Source organism: Gymnogyps californianus, chromosome 6 (genome assembly GCF_018139145.2).
Source record: "Gymnogyps californianus isolate 813 chromosome 6, ASM1813914v2, whole genome shotgun sequence".
Taxonomy (NCBI): domain Eukaryota; kingdom Metazoa; phylum Chordata; class Aves; order Accipitriformes; family Cathartidae; genus Gymnogyps; species Gymnogyps californianus.
In genome coordinates this window covers 14,517,696-14,535,926 of record NC_059476.1, presented here as the reverse complement: position 1 = coordinate 14,535,926, position 18,231 = coordinate 14,517,696, and the positions used below count along the sequence as shown (strand labels likewise).

Here is an 18,231-nt window from a genome sequence, read left to right as displayed (position 1 = left end):
AAGCAAGGCTCCTGGCAAACTCAGTCCTAACAGGTTATTGCATCCTTAGCTACCTAAATCTCAGTGAAGGTGATTAAGTCATTCTTTAAAAATATTAACTTTTTCTTCCCTTCAGAACAATGGGTCTTAACTGCTTTATCCTGCCACCATCTTTATTCAGAGCTTTTCCTGCTCTGTGTTTTACAACTTACTTCCCAGCTGATAAATCACATAAAAATAAAACTTCCATCTTTTTCTGAGTCTGCATTTCTTAGGGAAATTAATTTCCATTCCGCATCTCTCAAGTGGAATGAATTTCCCTAATAAAATGCATGCATTGAGCAGTCACAATACCACTGCTGAGTGCAGACTGTAACGCTGATTGTCATAAAATGGTGCTGACCACATTCCTAAACGATGTGAAAATTATCTGTACTGTAAGTCCTGTAAGAAAAAGAAACCACAAAAAAAGAATGACAGCTTTCCTCATAGCACATCTGCTCAGAGACTCAACTATCAAATATGTCGGGAAACGCAATTCTAAAAGGATGAAATATAAGAGAAAATATTTGCATATCAAACAAATCAGAATAAATATAGATATTTTACAGATGAAAAATTTTCCTCCTCTACCTATAGGTAACTGTATTGTTATTACAGGGCAGATCAGAGTACATTTGGGAAACAGAGATAGTCGTATGTAAACACAGTCATGCTTATGGATAGAAAAAAGTGTATTAGGGAACTGTGCTTTAGCACTGGTAGACTCATAAACTAAAGCATGCTTCCTTAGCGTGGTCACTGCATTACCCTGGCAACTTCTTTCCAGTTTCCTTATCAGAAATTTTTAATACGTGAAGAATAAAGGGAGAATCCAGCTTCCATTTTACAGTGGCTGCCTGGCATCTGAGTATCTGAGTATTACACCAGTATTCAGAGATACGATCAGTAAAGCTCATGGCTACAGACCACAATAAAGCATTTGTGTTCTTCAGGAAAGGCACCTTCAGCATTAAGTCCATTTTCTGCATCAACCCTCATAATATTATGTCGTATACCTAATAAGTTCCCTAATTTTCCTGGATTTGCATATTGTTTGAAAATCACTGTATGATCTTTACAGGAAAAATATTCTCAGATACTGAACACTGCTTTAAATTCAGTTGTTAATATTATTAGTGGTGGTTTAAACAGAAATCTCGTTTGAACCTGCATGCATTTCTACAGAGGGAGTATTGGAGAACTGAATCCTTGGCTCTTGATCTGCTTTTTAGACTGGAGCCAGACCCAGAAAGAAAAAGCGAACTCTCACATGAGTGGTCTGGCTGTGATATTTTGAACTTCACTGCAAAAAAGCCCTAAAAGCAGTGGACCATATGCAATGTCTAACTGATTAATCCTACTCTTTGGGTATTTCTGTTATTTCTAGTAAAAAAGAATCATTAAAAAAATGGTTTCTGAGATTTTGTTTGTTGACTATGAGCCCTGGCCTGACCTCAGCCTTGAATTTAAACCCCCAGTAGAAGTCTGAAATTAATCCACCTCTGGCTTAGTTATCAGTAATTATAATTATTAACAGAAGTATCCAGCAAATGAATGGCTTTCAGTGACATGGTGTTTTAACTTAGAATAATGGATAAATAAAAATGCACTACCTTCTTACCCTACAGTATCTTTTCCCATAGCAATGCATGATCTGGTCCTTACATGGGCATGGTAAAAGACACAAGCCCAGCCATTTGCCTATATACATATGCATTTGCCCAAACACTAGAATTCCACATATTACAAACCTAAGCAGTTGAAAACTGCTCCTCCTGTACCAGAGCTGATGGTTTGAAGCTTGCTTTCTCTGCAGCTAATCAGCAGAGCAGAGCGAGAGCAGCAGAAGCAGCTGCCCTAGGAACACTGCCACTGGAGCTCCAAATGCTGCCTTGCACATCAGTGCTCCCCACGCGTGCCAGCTCCCTTGCAAAGGCCATGCTTTCACCATATGAAATGGTCCGAGGGAGCTCCCAGACTATCCCACAGAGGGATTTAGTGTCCTCCTATGGTCTCTCCCATGCAGCATGAAGGAAACCTGCTGTTGGGAGCTATCTGACTTGGAGCCAGCTCCACCGGCAGGAGCGGACTCAGAGGAGACTGTCAGCAGGTCAGGTTCAGACGCTGTGATTTCTTGAGACATCTCTCCAGCCATCTGCCTGTAAGCTGCTGCACCCAGAAGAGGTTTAATGGAGCTGAAAGGAATATCTTCTGCCTATTGTCACAGGACTTGAAAGCCTGGACAGTCACCAAAACAGGAAACAGAAAACCTAAGCTGCGAATCCAACCAAACAAATTGTACGGATTACAACAGTGTTGGGAAAGCCCAGCTTTTATTATAGCTGGATTGCATGCTGCTCAGCACTGTGGGCAATCAGAGCACAGCAGCAGTAGGAAATGACCCTGCGGGGAGCAGCCTGCAAGCCAAACACGGCATAACCCGGAGAGGACAGTACACAGAAGCAGGGATGAGGCAAGGGTAGGGCAGATGAAGAGTTCTAAGGAAGAAGCCAGGAACACATTTGTAAAAGTGCCTAAGGGACTACAGGGAAATGTTGGTTTCTTTTAGGACAATAGGAACAGAAGTGAAGGGCACAGCTTCGCAGCTGAATTACTGCAGTAATACATAAATTACTGCACATGCATCATCGCGAGTCATGGCTCAGCAGTTAAGGGCATGGATACCTCTCCACACATCCCAGCTGCGAGATAAACCAGACTTTTTTGTGCCTCCTCCCTCAAAGTTTAAGCTTCCATGTTTTTCTGGCTAGGAGCACATGCTCAGTCACTGCTCTGCGGACATGCAATAACTCAATCGACTCTCTGGGCTCAACAACCCAAATGCCCATGGGATTAAGGCTACTCTCCTGAAAATTAGTTAATTAAACTCTAGGTCAGGCTTTGTCTTATGAGGCTGAGCTGCTGCAGAAAAACAGAGCAGGTGATCATAAACTAAAGACCATCTCACTGTGCACAGAGAGAAGACATGAAGACGGCACAAGAAACTCCATTCTGCCACCCCTTGGTGGCTGAGTCCCTCACTTGGCAGTATTTGTTCTCCTTTAACCCAGCCAGTTGAATGCCATGTCTATGCTGATATATCAATATACGAAGCACCTCTGCGCTGAGGTCTAAAAGAAGGAGCTGAAGAAATAGATAAAATAATTCGGGTAGTCTAGATGCTGCCCCCAGGCTACACCCCTACTACCTCCAGTGAGATGAATGATGGACCATGACGTCCAGGGAAGTCTGAATTCATAGGGCTTGGGCACCACTGGCTCATTGTTTCTGGAGGGGCTTGGCAGAGTAGCAAAATGAGGGAATAAATCGGGGATTTCTCTGGCTGATTGTGCTCCTTCCTGCAGTGACTGCTGAGGCTAAGAATCGCGCTGGAGGTGTCCTTCCCCTGGACCCTACACAGTGGCCCAGTGAGCCCCAGATCTCCTCCCTTCCCCCTCAGTTCATGGAACAAAAACACTAAGATGTTTCCGTTGGCTTTTACATCATCTTTTTGTAGAGACTAATCTTCAGTTTCAACAATACATCTTTTGTGAAGCGCTCCCAGCAGAAACCTTAGACACCTTCCCTAAGATCTGTTTGCTTACAGAAGACGAGGTAGGATTTGTTTAAACCCAGCTAGATTAATGTCTTGCAGACATTAGTGAAGTGAGATTTAATCAGGTTATTGCTCTACATTTTCCAGGGAAATAAATCACACTTATTACTAGGTTGGAATAAGATGCAAGGCTTGGCCTGAGAACATTTAGTCTTTTTTGTTTTTCGGGGAGGGGGGAGCGAATGGATAACTTGAAAATTGCTGCAAGGCTGTCAAACAGGGAGCTCAGCAAAAGGCCCTCAACAACTTATAGGAGGGAGAAGAGAAAGCAAGCCATAACGGCTACTGCCAGCCCAGGGGTGGGCCTTGGTCCCCATTCCCTGCCCTGCGGAGGTCCAATCCTGACTCTGTTTTACTCAGGCCTAATGCTGTAGGGTCCGTATCAGCACACAAAGCAGACAGGACTGTTAAACAGCATTTAAAGCAGACTCCCGACGTCCATTGGAGATCCTCCAGGTGAACTCTCCCATAACCCTGGGGACCTCACTCCTCTTCTGGGTGCCTGTTTCTGCCTGGCACATGGGGGTGTCTCCTTGCATCAGAGAGGTGTTGTTGGATCAAGCAACCTTTGCAAACCTTCTTACAGACCCTAAATGGAAACTGTGATGGTCAGCAGGTCTCAGAGTGTAGGTGTATCCTGCTGCAACGGTTTCTAAGTTTGCAATATGTGTTTAACAATGAACATGCAACTGTATTTATTCACCCCAGACATTTTTCTAAAACAAGGCTGGCTAGAAAAAAAAAAAGCAGCTCTTTTCCAGACCTTTGATTTAAAAACTGCTCTTTTTCTCATTCAAAAACCAAAAAAGACTTCGTTCTCAGCTACACTAGTAGTGTTTTCTTTAGTTCAAATGCTAACACATCCCCTTGTATAAAACCATGTACGCGCAAGAGACAAGGTTTGGGAAATTAAACTGCAAAGGTCCTTTCCTCTACACTAGCATGGGAACAGACAGCTGAAGCCAATACAAATCTTTCCGCTAACTACAGGTTTGCGTGTGCTGAAGCACCCAAAACCCAAAAGCTTTACATCCATTTCCCCCTTACCCAATGGGCTGTGCAAACATTGGAGAAAGCAAATTACGGTAACGCAGCCTGCAATCAAGTTTCAAATCGTGCAACAAAGCAGCACAAAACACAATGGGACCAAGTCAAAATCTTAGTGCGGAGCACAGTAAAATACATCCTGTTTGGTATGAAGGAGAAAAGGAAATATCAGGCGAGGCAGCATAGTTGCTTGTAAATACCCTCCTGCCAACGCTTTCCCTGAATAAATTAGTCCTCTGAACCCTGACTGCATCAGCATGAATCAGCCTGTCTGCTCCAAGGTAAAGACTACGATTCTGTTTCGTGTTCAATGGGAACTCTTTTCCCAGCCTTTTTTTGGTTTCCTGCTTAGAAAGAATAGACTCTCCAGAGACAATTACAATTTTGGATCTGGACCACAATCTCGCTCCCTTCAGATAACTAAGTATCTCTGGGCAGGAGTACATTTAAAGAAGCAGCTGGTAATTATGAGCCAAGTGCTTACTGGCAGGATTTCCCCCTGCTGCTGAGCCAATGCTTTTGGGAACTAAATGACTCTCTGGTGATAATTATCAGGTAAAACCCACAAGCCAGGGGAGGTTCCCTCATTAGAACCATCAGCAAGAAACAATGCAAAGGTGGGCGGAGGATGGCTGAAAATTGTGTCTGAGGGTTGCTTGACTCCCCTGTCCTCCACACACCCCACGTGGTTGTACATAATTGCTGGGAATTTTCTAGGTAGTGCTTGAAAGCTACAAAATCTGTTCCCACACCTCCAGCAGTAATAAAACCAAATGACCTTTTCCTTCCAGCTAATCAAAATGAACTGAACAGCACTGGAAATCCATCACAGCACTTACTCTTTCGGAGGGTTAAGGTCTTCTGGGCGAGCCTCGAAGAACCTGAAGACTTCATCGCACTGTGAAATGTGAGGAGGAAGCCGAACCAGTGCCTGCAAAACAAAACAGGGAGGGAGAAGCACTTAGAAAAGTCAAGTTCAAAACATGGCCTCAAACATCTAAACTACCAAGCAAGATGAGGCAAAACAGTCCTGGCAGGGGAAAGGGAATACAAAAGGAAAGCATCATGCCTGGCTACTTACCTGAGAAGAAAGAAAATAGCATGTCTTGACTGCAAATGTCAAGTAGGATGCAATGAATTGAGACAAGCAATGGTTCTTAGAGTCAGCCAACATAATTTTTTTGCCATGTGTACAAGAGCAGAATTTGGTCCACATGTGCAAAACCATAACACTGAGTAGATAAGTGCTGTGGCTGGGACAGTCTCCGTGACATGTGTTTGCACAACACCTCAAACAATGTGGTTAGGGCTTACAGACTTTATGTCAATGCACACAAATTCAAGCAATGAAAATCTACAGACTCAACACCCACTAATACAACAGATTAATGTGCTCCATAAAGCTTTCCATTAAGCACTGTCAACAGAAAAAGCAGATTTTGCTAAAAAAAAAAAAAAAAAAACCAAACCAAACACAATTTGCTTCTAAAGGCAGAGTGGCTATTTCTGCATGAAGAAGGCTTCGCAGCACATCCTGGCTAACAATGTCCATGCACTCTGCAAGACACAGGTATGCAGCGCTTGTCGCATTCAGCAATAGTTAAGTACCATTTGGGAAGCAACCACATTATGTTGAAGTGTACTGGAAAGCGAGACTTCAAACCAATGAGACAAGCACGCAAGGCAGAAACGTGCTATGAATTTGTTGTGCAAAATCTAGAGCTTGATGGTGCCAAAAGAGGCCAAAGAGCTGTCCCCAGCCCACAGAGATGGGACAGCAGCTCTCTGAGTGACATGACTGTGAGATTGCCTCCAGAAATGACCAGGAGAGGAAAAGAGGCTGGAGTTCACCTCCTCCTGTGCTAAGTTACACTGAAAATAGGCCACAGGTTAAATATAGACCAAGCTTCTTAGAGGTGCTGTAAACCTGTTTGACAAAATGAGATTGTCTGGCTCTTCTGCTAGTTGAAAGTAGGACAAACAATCTTGAAAGACAAACGAAAAACTGCACCAGAGCTAAATGAAGGTGCATTAGGGTGAACTGGTTATACTAACCCATGAGACATCTGATTGATCTTGGTCAGACACACCAGAAGGCCCAGCCAAAGCACGAAGGCAGGACAGGGCAGTTGGTTACCCTCATGACTGTTTTTAACCAGGCTTTAGAAGTGGCTAGATTTGTTTCCAAGACCACTCCTGCTTGGGGATGTGAAGGAAAAGAACTGAAAAATGAAAAAGTCCTGCTCTGAAACTGCAGGTCTCCAGTATTAGATGATGCAGTCTTGTTTTGACGTGGCCTGAAATTCAAAGCCAAGTGCTTCCACACCTATAGCTCTCCTTTCCCTGGTGGAGGGATGTTATAAAAACACAAGGAAAATCCATTTGATATCAGCAAGCCTGTGAAGAATGAGGCCATGGCCTTTGGTCATGTGTAACTGCACTATAGAGCAGGAAAAGATACCTCGCAATAAGGAAGCAGCATCAGATGCAGAAGCCAGGCAACAGCCTGACAGGTCCAAGTGCCGGGGCATGCGTACAGAGCACTTCTGGTTGCTGCACTAACACAGGATGAAACATAACAAGTGGAAAACTCAAGTGCTTTAATTTGAATGAAGGATGCCCTGGTCGCCACTGCTATTCACTCAATCTTGCCTAAAAGCGTAACAAAGGTGTGAGCCCTCTGCCCTTATTCCTAGTGTGTATAAACGCATGCATCCAGCTGGCAAATCAGGACTAACACTGGGAAGTCAGGAACTACCTGGGAATAGTAATAACCACAGCATGTTGAAAGAGAAAGAGAAATGCCTCACCAGCACAGGCTAGCAAGGACACAGACAACATTAAAGCATGTTTTATTCATCTGCATCTCAAGCAGGAGACAGACTCACATACAGAAGCAATGCTGTCTAACCAACAGTGGATGGGGCTGAGATTTAGCGATGGCTCTATTACTAACGCTCTTCTTGGTTTGGGCAGGTTACTTAACCTCTTTCCATCAAATTCAGCAGGGATAAATCTTCAGTTACCCATTTACAATGCTGAGCAATAACACTTACCTAATCCGCAGAAAGGTTATGAGGCTCAGACATTTAATATCTACAGTGTGTTTTGAAATCTCAAAGGGCTTGATCTCGTGCAGCAATGGGGCAAGAGCAAGCACTGCAAATGATACGTATCATTACTAGAGAAACACGAACACCCAAGTTATACCTATCATCACAGGGGGTCCTGGACATCAGACGCCTTCTCAAAGAGTCACCACTTCCCCACAGGTTGCAGGTGTTCACCCTTCCCAAAAACCAGGCTACAGATGTCAATACTGAGCTGGACCACAGAGTAGGTTTTCAGTGATGGAGGAGCACAAATCCTACCCAGCTGCCATGGAGATTTGTGTTTCTAAATGTTTAGAAGCTTTAGGAAATCTGACGCCCCTGAATCAGTGGTCCCCTGCCTGGAAATCTCCAGGAGCACTGTGGTCCTGCTGGGCCGAAGAGGGGTAATTGAAAAGCATCTCCGTGACTCCAGGCTTTCGCAAGCAATGGATAAAAATCAGCCGAAGCCATTTCCACACCCAGCCATCCACCTTCCTACCCTACGGACATGCCAGCCCTGGGGCAGGGCAGGCTCTCCTGCTTCTGAATCACCTCCCAAAGTACTGCAATTTTCAGCCCAGTGCATGGAGGTGAAGTGAAATCCACTGGGTACTAACTTGCCATTGCATGTTTTTTGGGGAGCTCAGGTGTAAGTCTGCAGCCAGTAAATTTTTACTTGTTTTTGTTACAGAACAAAACCTTAAGAAGGGGTAAGAAATACTAAGAAAGGGTAAGAAAGTGCAAACAAGGGTGTAAAACCAGGTAGAGTTGGTCTATTGATTTTGGACAGTGGCAGGGAGCAGTAACGCTTTTTTGAGAAACAAACTTCTCTTCAGCAAACTCACAACATCCACCCAGGAGCAAGCCAAGTCCAACGCGATTCCAGTGAGCAAACAAAAAGCGCATTGAGGAGATGAGGGACACCGCTGTCACTCTGCAAGGGGAAAATGCAAGTTTCTGGCATTTCCAGCAAGACAGTTCCAGGGCAGAGCTGCAACAGCCTGAAGGAAAGACTGCAGGGTCAAGGAAAAAAGGGTAAAGCAAAAGAGGAAAACAGATGGTGAAAGGATGGAAAGGACAGGGGAGCAACACTCTTCCTGGGATGTGGAAACCAGAGGTAAACGCACACAGCTACAAACAGCAAGGATCCAGAAACAGCAAGGAATTTGCGCAGGAAAGGTGAGAGATAAAAAGTGCCAGCAAGCAGAATTCAGCCTTGCACAACCACCGAGTATTATCAGTAATAGCATGTTTCCTTGCTCGGCATGCAAAGGCAGACATGCACTGCTCAGACCTCACACGCTCCTTAGGAGATATGCTTTTATGTGTTATTTCAGCCTGTAACGATGGCTGTCTCTCTATATTACAGGTTTCAGACAGTCTCGCAGAGTGGATGATTCGAAAGGCTGTTAAAAAAGCTGTAACGTCAGGCAGGGCATGAGCAAGCAGCCCTCGGCACTGAGGATGGTCGGCTACTCACACAGCACCAGCTCGTCTGCAGGCAGGCTGCTGCATGCCGCACATGGCATTCGAAGCAAACAGAGCACTAGGGCACAGGCAGGGGTTCATCGCTTAAGGTTACGTGAACTGCAGACAGCCCCGTGGGACGACACTACAGCCCAAAGGCTTCACAAAATACATGCACATGAGTATAAAACCATGCAGGTATTTCTAAGGATGCACTGAGTGCTGTGTGTTGCATTTACGCAGATACATTTATAGAAAACAGATGCACAGACATGTATATGTAGAGATATACAGCGCATGTGTAGGCGTGTGTGTATATACGTACAGAATGATATTCACCCCACTGATCTTCATATGTCTAAAATGGGAGACTGGTCACACTTGTCTATCAGCTTATATAATCGCTAGAGAAAGACCAGCACCTTCAGGGGCTGCTCTGTCTACCCCACCGTGTACGTCGAGCTCTGAGTAAGGTGAATCATTGACTCTCTCCCCACAGCCCATTGAGGGAGTTCAGATATATCGCTCTTGGATCCTTAATGTTCAGTGGGGTTAATCCCAGCTCTGCACACAAATACACAGAGACAGCTGACAGTACCGCATGGTTATGACTCCCTGACTTTTCATATTAAGTATTCTGTTCCCAATTGTTTATCATTTTAATTAACATTAATCATTAGTGCCAGACATTTGGGAATGGCAATGAGTCCAGCAAGGGGGAAGGTGCAATTAAAATAGTTCATTTCTCAGAACAGAGAAATAAATTGTTTCACCCATGTGAAAACACTTTCCAATTCTGTTTTGTTGAGAGCCTCAAGTACCTCCAAGCGTGAACCCAAAGCACTGAAGTGTGGAGGTTGGATGGCAAACACTGGGTGTCAGACAGAGACATGGATGAAGAGTACATGGTGGTGACTCAGACTGGAGAAGAAGTGGGGAGATGTAGGAATAAATAAAGAGCTGAGGGAAGGAGGAAAAGAGGGTGCAGAGTTTTGGAAGTAACTGGGACATAGTTCTGGGCCTCTGGCACGGAAGGACCATAAGGCAATGGAAAGCGAGGCTCTACTCCAGGTGCTGAGGGGCATTGCAAATAATTAACTCTCATTACTGCAGCTGGTCTAAACACACCAGGATTCTGAAATGTAGAATAAAAAATGACAGATAAAGTTTGAAAGTTTTTCACTTAAACTCTCATTCTTGACCAGGACTAACTATTAGTCCACCTTCAATCAGCACTAGCTTAGTTGTACAATGGATAGAGACAGAACCGTCTGTGTATCTGTCTTGACAGGTTCAAGGATTAAACCTTGAAAAAGAGGCAGGACTGAGAGACAAAGAGGGAAGTAATTATGTTTTTGAAGTGTGGTCTCTCACACCATGGACATCAAAAAAAGAATGACCAATATTTCCTGGCACTGATGTGACTTGCTCATCTAATTTTTATTTAGGTGGCGTGCATTTGGGTGCTCAAGTCTCACTATAGAAAAGCCTGTAAGCTTCTACTTAAATCCACCTCCAGTTGGGACAGCATGAAGGCATGAGACAAATTCAGGTAAGTGTTTATGACAATGGGACTTCACATCTTAACAGCTTCCCTGCACAAAGATGCTTCCCTCAATTAGGACCAACATGCACAAAGATGCAAGTCTGCAAATGCTGGCCTGAGTCTTCCCAGAGGGCTGTGTAAGGAGAGAGTGGTGGTTTTGTGAACCACCGACCTGAGAAATCCTTCTTGAACACAGGACGGTACACACTGGACAAGCACACACCAGAGGTGTGTTTGGGAGATCAAAAGCTTAATAAATAAAATGCTCCTGGCAAGTCAAGGCTATGAAGTTGCTCTTTCTTTCACATTGGCGAAAACTCCTGAACAAATTAAGAAAACCAGGCCCAAAGAGCCCAGAAGACCTTAAATCACACTAAACTAATTCCAAGCCTACAGTTAAGAGGGAAATGATCCAGAGATACCAATTCCAGTGGGCAGCACGCATTTACTGGCAAAACACAGTTTGTTTGGTAACTCACTCAGGTTACCAGTAAGGACATCCAGACTCTGCTCTTTCAAGTTTACAGATGAGAAAAGTCCTGGATATCTTCCCCTGTGTGTCCCACTCCTCTGTTTTTCATTGCAACTTCGAAGTTTCTTGCAGCCTTAGCAAAAACACTGGCCTAATTACCTCTGTGATGGCACTTCTCTAAGCTGGTACAATGCAATGAAGAATCACCCAGGCGTGAGGGGTGGGGAGGCCCATGCTGTAGGATCCAGAGGGCTCATGCCCCTGATACAGAACGTTCTGCAGACCTCCCCTTACTGCCAAGTATCCCTACAAACTCTCAGACAGCCTCTGCCTGTCACTGCTCCTGTGCCCGGTGCAGGAACCACAACGTATCCAAACAGCAGAAGTCAGACCTGCTTCTCAGCCATGCAAATCACCACGCTCTGTCAGAGACAGTCTGCAAAAACAAAACAACAAATGGTTGAACATCTGTACTGCTCATTTGCCAGGGCCCATCTGTGCTTCGTCTTTCCAGGGCAGGTGAAATGGATGGAGAACCCTCATCTGGCAAAAAAATTACCATGAACTTTGCATCTGAACCTGCCTGCCTCCCTCCTCTGCTTCCTCACAGATTCCAGTGGACAAAGGTCTATTGTCTCATTTATTCATTTTATTATCCTATGTCAGATTTTCTCCATCAACTTCACCCACATCATTCCAACATAATTCTCTAAATTTTTCAAAATGAAGCATGTTGTCTGCCTACTCATTTTAGAACTAGCATAGGCCATAAGTTTTGCACTCTTCTTTTATAGAAGCAGGACTGAACTTGTCCAAATGATGCTCTTGCTCTACAGTTCTATACAATTCTCTAAAGAGCCAAAACATCCACTGAACAGAGGAAGAAATGCAGAAAACAGCTAACACTTCCAAAGAGGTGGGCATGATCCTACTCTCAAGCCACACACATGCACCAGTAGCTGCTACAGAGTAGGAAACTGTAGTGAGTAATATAATTTTCTTAGGGAAAAAAAAATCCAGCACATTTTCCCTTCTTACACCAAGAGGGGATTCATTGCGTTTCACTTCAGCTTTCTAGAAGTTAGCATTGGAGCTAAGCAAGTCACTCAGGTTCCCTCTGTAGTTACTGTAGCCAAATGGAGAGAGATCCTGTGTCTGGTTTAGGCTGGTGAAGTGAGGCCACTCTGGTTCAGACTCACCACCTAATTTTCTGTTCCCAATTCACAGCTTTCTGTCATTCCTGGTTAACTTTATATTGGGATGGAAAGATTACAGTAAGGTTATGAAGGTCATGTTCCCAGAAACCTTGTAAGTGGTGACCTTCAGCGAAGGTAGCAAGAAAGCATTTCTGAATTTTAAGCCTCTGCCAAGCCCCAGAGATGAAATCCTGTCCCTGCTGAAGGTCAGCAACAGAACTACCACTGACTTCACTGTACCAAGAAGCTCTCCTACAAGCTGTTTCCCTAAATTCTTTGTACCTTTGAAGTTCAGTGCCTGATTTTCATAATTATTTTCAGTCTTGTGGACTTTCATATCCTAGGCCAGGTTTGGAACAGAAATAACATAGGATAATAATTCTCTGAATAAATGCAAATTGGATGAACCTTAAATGTTCAAAAGAAAAAATTATTCTCATAAAATGTGCAGACTTAGAAAGGTTGGGAGAGGTACGAGTTGCATCTCTCAAGTTCCTCTGTTTATTTACACAGGTTGCCAACTGTGTGCTGTGGGATTTAAGAATGACTGGGTACGTCCTATGCCAGGCAATGGTGTGACCAACTACCATCTTCATTTACTCTCTGTAATTAGGAGGAAGCTGCAGTAGAAGGTGAAGAACTCAGCCCATAACTGGATCTGATGACAGGAAGGACATCATAGCTACTTCTATACTGTTTTTGAAGAGTGGGCACAAGCTTGCCTACCATCCACACTGGACACAAATTAATGTCTGGGCATGGGTTTGGAGTCAAATGCAGGGGATGGAAAAAAAAGCTTGGCATTGCTTTACTTCCCAGCACCGGCCGAAGCACTCACCTACCTGCAGCCCAGACTGTTCAGGCACAACCACAGTCATACATGCTCCAACAAGATGCATCCCAGGGGGATGGATGAGTTAGCTAGGGCCTTCTTTCCTTAAAGACCTGACACCCCATGCAGAAAGACACTAAGGAGGATGTAGCCCTCTTGAAGCACTCACACAGATGCCAGATGCAATGCCTGCTCAAGCTTTTCAGTGGCTACGAGCCTCACTCTCCAATGCCATCCAGATTTAAACATCTTCTACTGTGAAGTACAGAGGCAAATTAAATACAAATTACAGTAAACTGCAAATGAAATAAAAAGACACTACATCAGGCACAAGAAACTTATGAGCCAGAGATCACTGCAAGCTGGGATAATATTCTGGAGAAGTCACTATAAGTTTGTCATACTCGTTGCTAGGCAGCACTGTGGCTGCTGCTGGAGATGGGAAACACTGGGCTGGGCGAAACTGGGCTAACCCAACACGGCTGGGTCTATGCTCATAAAAGCAACGCCTATTAATAAATAGGTTAAGTAAACAGCTTGGCTTTGGGGAATCATCCATGTCTCCGAGCTGGGCAGCAGCAGCAGATCTGCCCTGTATCATCTGAACCAGAGTGAACCAAACCAGAGTTCTCCAGGAGGGAAAAAAGGAAGCGAGGAGGAGGGCGGCAATCACAGTGCCTCTGTGTCAACGAGCGTGCCAGCGGCCGACGCCACAACATATCCCTCGGCCGTGACCGGCGGGGCGCCGGCGGGCCCGGCCAGGTCAGGTCAGGTCTGTCTGGGGCGCAGACAAAGGGGTCCCAGAGAAGCAGCTGCCCCCCTGGCATAAGTCACCGCTTTCTCCACCGCGCATCTGCTGGGTGAACCCTGACATCAGCCCTCACCGCTCGTGTCGCCGGCAGTTCCTGTCTGAAGAAGGGCGGCTGGGGACACAGTGAGACCCTACATATTTTCAAGAGAGCTGTTCGGCCGCCGGCAGGAAGACAGTGCGTTAATTGTCGCACAAGAAAGCCTGATCTTTAATTGAAGCTTCCTCGCCTGGGGGTGCAGATGGCATGGGTTTTACTCCCCCCCCCCACCCCCAGCATGCCTCAGGCACTTTGGCGATCTGCTCCCAATTTTGGATGAGCAAATGTCTGACTGGAGAAGTTCTTGGGAATGTATTTCTTCCCCTCCACCTGCTCCTCTGGCTTTCTAAAAACGGAAAAAAAACCCCATGGGAAATAAGAGAGGAAGTCTGGGGTTTAAATTATGCGCTGACTGACGCACTCGATACCTCTACAAAAACTGGGTATCTGCCTTGCTTAGAAATGACTTTTAATCTACTGTCAGAGGATTAATTATCATCAAATCATAAACTCTAAGCTAGAAAGGAAAGATTAGGTGAATTAATCTTCTTCTCAACACAGCCGTGCTTTTCCGTCCTGCAATAAATTTCCAGGCTTTCACTCATCAGGAGAAGCCCTCCTGGAAGCCACCGGTCCACCTCCAGCGCTGTGCCAGCCGGCACTGTCCCTCATGCAGCACTGGGGGACAGACGGGCAGGGAACAGAAGAAAATGCCGTCTTAGTTGTGCCTCTCTGCCTGCTCAACTCCTGCATTCATTGAGGCTGAGGCAGAAATAAAATTCACATTTAGGGCAGATGAGGCTTACGGCCTTTACTGAGTAAATGAGGCACCAACCCAGTGCATGAAGTTTGCAGGGGAAAATGCTGCGAGGACCCTGGGAGCAAACAGTGGCCTGTTTTCACCTGCCCTGTTAGTCTTGGTGCTGTTTGGGAAGGACCATCCTTCCTTATGATAGACTCAACACAGATGAAGCTCTTAGTAGTATCCGGCAGGGAAAGCCCAGCGTCGGTGGTGGCTGTGAGCCCCCACGCAGCAGGGCTGCCAGACGCTCCCCCGGAGCTCTTACCCTGCAGTACTCGTCGATGGGCTTCAGCCTCTTCACAGCTACGTCTCGGACATGGCTCCTCCGGAACAGGATCTTGCCTGAGGAGGGAACAGATGAAAGGGGAGGGTTAGGGGCACCGCCTGCCATGCAGGATAGCGCAACAGCACTGAGCAGAAAGGTCAGCAGACGGGGTTTCATCCCCGGCTCCAGCCACGGCTGTCAGCAGTGCCGGTGGCTGAGATCTGCAACCCTGTTATGTCCCCAGCGGAGGAGTCCCAGTACTGGAGAGGTTCACACAGCAGCAGCTTTGTGTGACTGCAGCCCCCAGTCGCTAGAAGACAGACAGGACGGCACACTCAGAGGAGGTGTGAGCAGCAGATCCACTCCTGCCCTCAGAGCAAACTCCACAGAAACACGCTGCGGGGCAGGCAGTGGAGGGATGCGGGGCAATAGCTATTACAGGAGAATGCATGGCACCTTTCGCAGCTGGATGCTGCTGGTCTTAAGTTTGCACAGGAGATGCAGCACACAGCCAACAACTACCACAGGCACAGCAGCTCTGTGAAACCTTGGCGACTGCCGCCAAAGTCCCACTTGTGTCAGCCGCTGAAAGGGGACCACAGTGACTCATGGGGCAGAGGGAGTTTTTCTGATTTCATCTTGTAGATGACGCAAAAAGTTTTGGTTCCCTTTTAGTGATGGCATTATCTGGGAACGGACCGACGCTATGTTATGACTCCCTTCCACTTCGGGGCCGCTTTGGCATGTCTGTGCTGGCAGCACAGAGAGCATCGCTGGGGTGGGATGCGGGCTCCATCTACGCCCCATGCCTGCCCACTCAGCTGCCTCCCACTGCGAATGCTCCTGCCCTTGCAGGCAGACAAACCACACAGCCAGCTCACGAGCAAATACAAGGCTGTTGGTGACAGAGCCTTTATAAATCTACAGAGGGAAACCAAATAATAGAAGAAAAATAAACAAACTCTCTTTTTTTGAAAGTAAAAAAAAAAATAACCTCAGTGTCCTTACTGGATGACATTTCTGCAAGCAGTTAAGATTAAATAAACGGCTCGGTTTTGTGTGAAACTGATTATAACAAAGTTTATCAAAATAATCTAGGAGCTGAGTTTCCCCCCACACAAGGATGTCATAGAGTTGGTATTTTTTTGGCTAGAAGGGATTATATCTTCATATCCTTTTTTGGTGGTTTTCTTCCCTTTTTCTTTTGTGCTGTATTTCTTTTAATGAAATGAGACAAGAATAAATTATATGTTCTCCTTGTGGTGGAAGAAAACTGTATCTGCCAGCATTATTTAGTCCATTAAATGTCTACGTAAAAAAAACCACTGACATATATACCACCCCCTGCTCCAAACTTCTTCTGCCAAAAGGCAAATAAGATACTCATCCATAGATCATGGGATAAGAAAATTGACTAGGAAATGAAATCAGATCCAAAATCTGAATATGTGGCTTTGATTTTGTCATAATTACACAGGCTGAGAGGTTAATGAAATGGCAGCCTTTAACAGTCCAGTAGCAGAGGCTCTAAACCCTCCCAGACTCTGCCCCTTTTGGTTGCCTTTTCCTCCATAGCTGCTAATCTGGAAGGTGTTAAAGCCTTTTGTTTCAGAAAAGAGAAAGTGGTTTATCTCCATCCGCAATTCTGGCAGCAAAACAGTTTGTCCTGTGAGGTAAAGCCATTTCCTAGTGCCATAAATTTCTCTTTCTGGGTTCCCTGTGGTTATCTCATCACAAAGCTGGTGCTGAGCCATCCCTGTAGGATGCGATGGCATGCAGTCACAGAGCACAGCAGAAATCTTCAATAGGTGTCTGAGATGTTTGTCTGAGCTTGAGCAATTTAGCCAAAGGCTGCTGGAGAAGGAAGGTGGCACCTCCATCTCTCTGCACCGACTGACTTTCGGCACACCAAAACCTTGCTGCTTTCCTGCTTCTCTGTGCAGTAAATGAGGAGAACTACCTGCATTTTCAAAACATTTCTTATTATTTCTGATGGCTTCCAGGATCACACTGTACTTGTACTGCATAACTGCAGTAAGCTGCTTTTTTGGGGGAAAGGATGGCGGGGGGTAGCTGTAGAGAAAAGACTAGTTCCTTTCCCAGTGCTCCAGAAATGCTGGTATGGCAGATCTTGGTATTTCTTTTCAACTTTTACAAATATACTGCAAGGAGAAAGCAACATTTTGGAAACATTCTTGCTTTCTGGCTTTCCTGTTTTCAGTTCAACCCATGAGTCAAAAGTCGAACTGGTGACCATATAAAAACATAAAGGAACGAAAGACTTAAACACATTAAAGATCTCCTGTAAATGCAATTCAGCTTTCCTAAAAAGACAGTTTACAGGGAGGCCCAGTTTTCAAAGTAACATAACAAATGAAAGACTCAAACGTAAGAAAGAAGATAAATATAATAAAGAACATTATCTTAAACACAGAGTACAAAAAAGACCCCAGGATGTGATGAGTCTTAATTCAGTCCTTAAATGGAGATGGAAAATATCAGGGTGACTGTGGTGTTAGGACGAAGCAAAGCCCAGAAGGTGCTTCCATTTTTATCCTTTCAGAAAAAGGAAGATTTTTCCCTCTGCTATTGGAAGCTGGAAAAGGCTCGATGAGGGCTGTGGGGAAGATCTGTAGCTGCCCAGTCCAGTATCGCATTCAAAACTGAGATCGGGAGAAGGCTGAACAGTTTAGAGCACCATGGAGTAGAAGTCAACAAAGGAAAAAGCAAGAAGAAAAACAAGGACTCTCTGCAAGCACATCCAGTTCTGGTGGGTAGCAGGAAGGGACCCCCTCACAAATCCTGGGGGTCCTCAGGCAGAGAATTCTCATTGCCAGGGGTACTGAAGCACCTCTAAGGAGGCGCAACTTCCCAAATGCCTAGCTTCTCCCCTTTTCTGGGAAGACAGACTGTGCTGACAGAAGCTCGGCCAAAGCCATCAGGACCAACCAGCAGGAACCACTGCAGATCCAGTACGAGTTACTACTGCTTTCTCCAGTTCCCCCATTTCTACTGGTCTTCCTCCGA

General features: G+C 45.3%; 1 protein-coding gene across 2 annotated transcripts in view; it reads right to left on the bottom strand.

Moving 5' to 3' along the window:
• The window catches only part of SH3PXD2A (SH3 and PX domains 2A), a 262,150-nt gene that overhangs the window by 134,253 nt on the left and 109,666 nt on the right, over positions 1–18,231 (bottom strand). For both annotated transcript variants that reach the window (XM_050898788.1, XM_050898789.1), the window contains exons 4-5: positions 15,205–15,281; positions 5,524–5,615 (exon numbers count right to left, since the gene is read on the bottom strand). In XM_050898788.1, the coding sequence (XP_050754745.1) occupies positions 5,524–5,615; positions 15,205–15,281 (169 nt within the window). The remainder of the gene's footprint in view (positions 1–5,523; positions 5,616–15,204; positions 15,282–18,231) is intronic.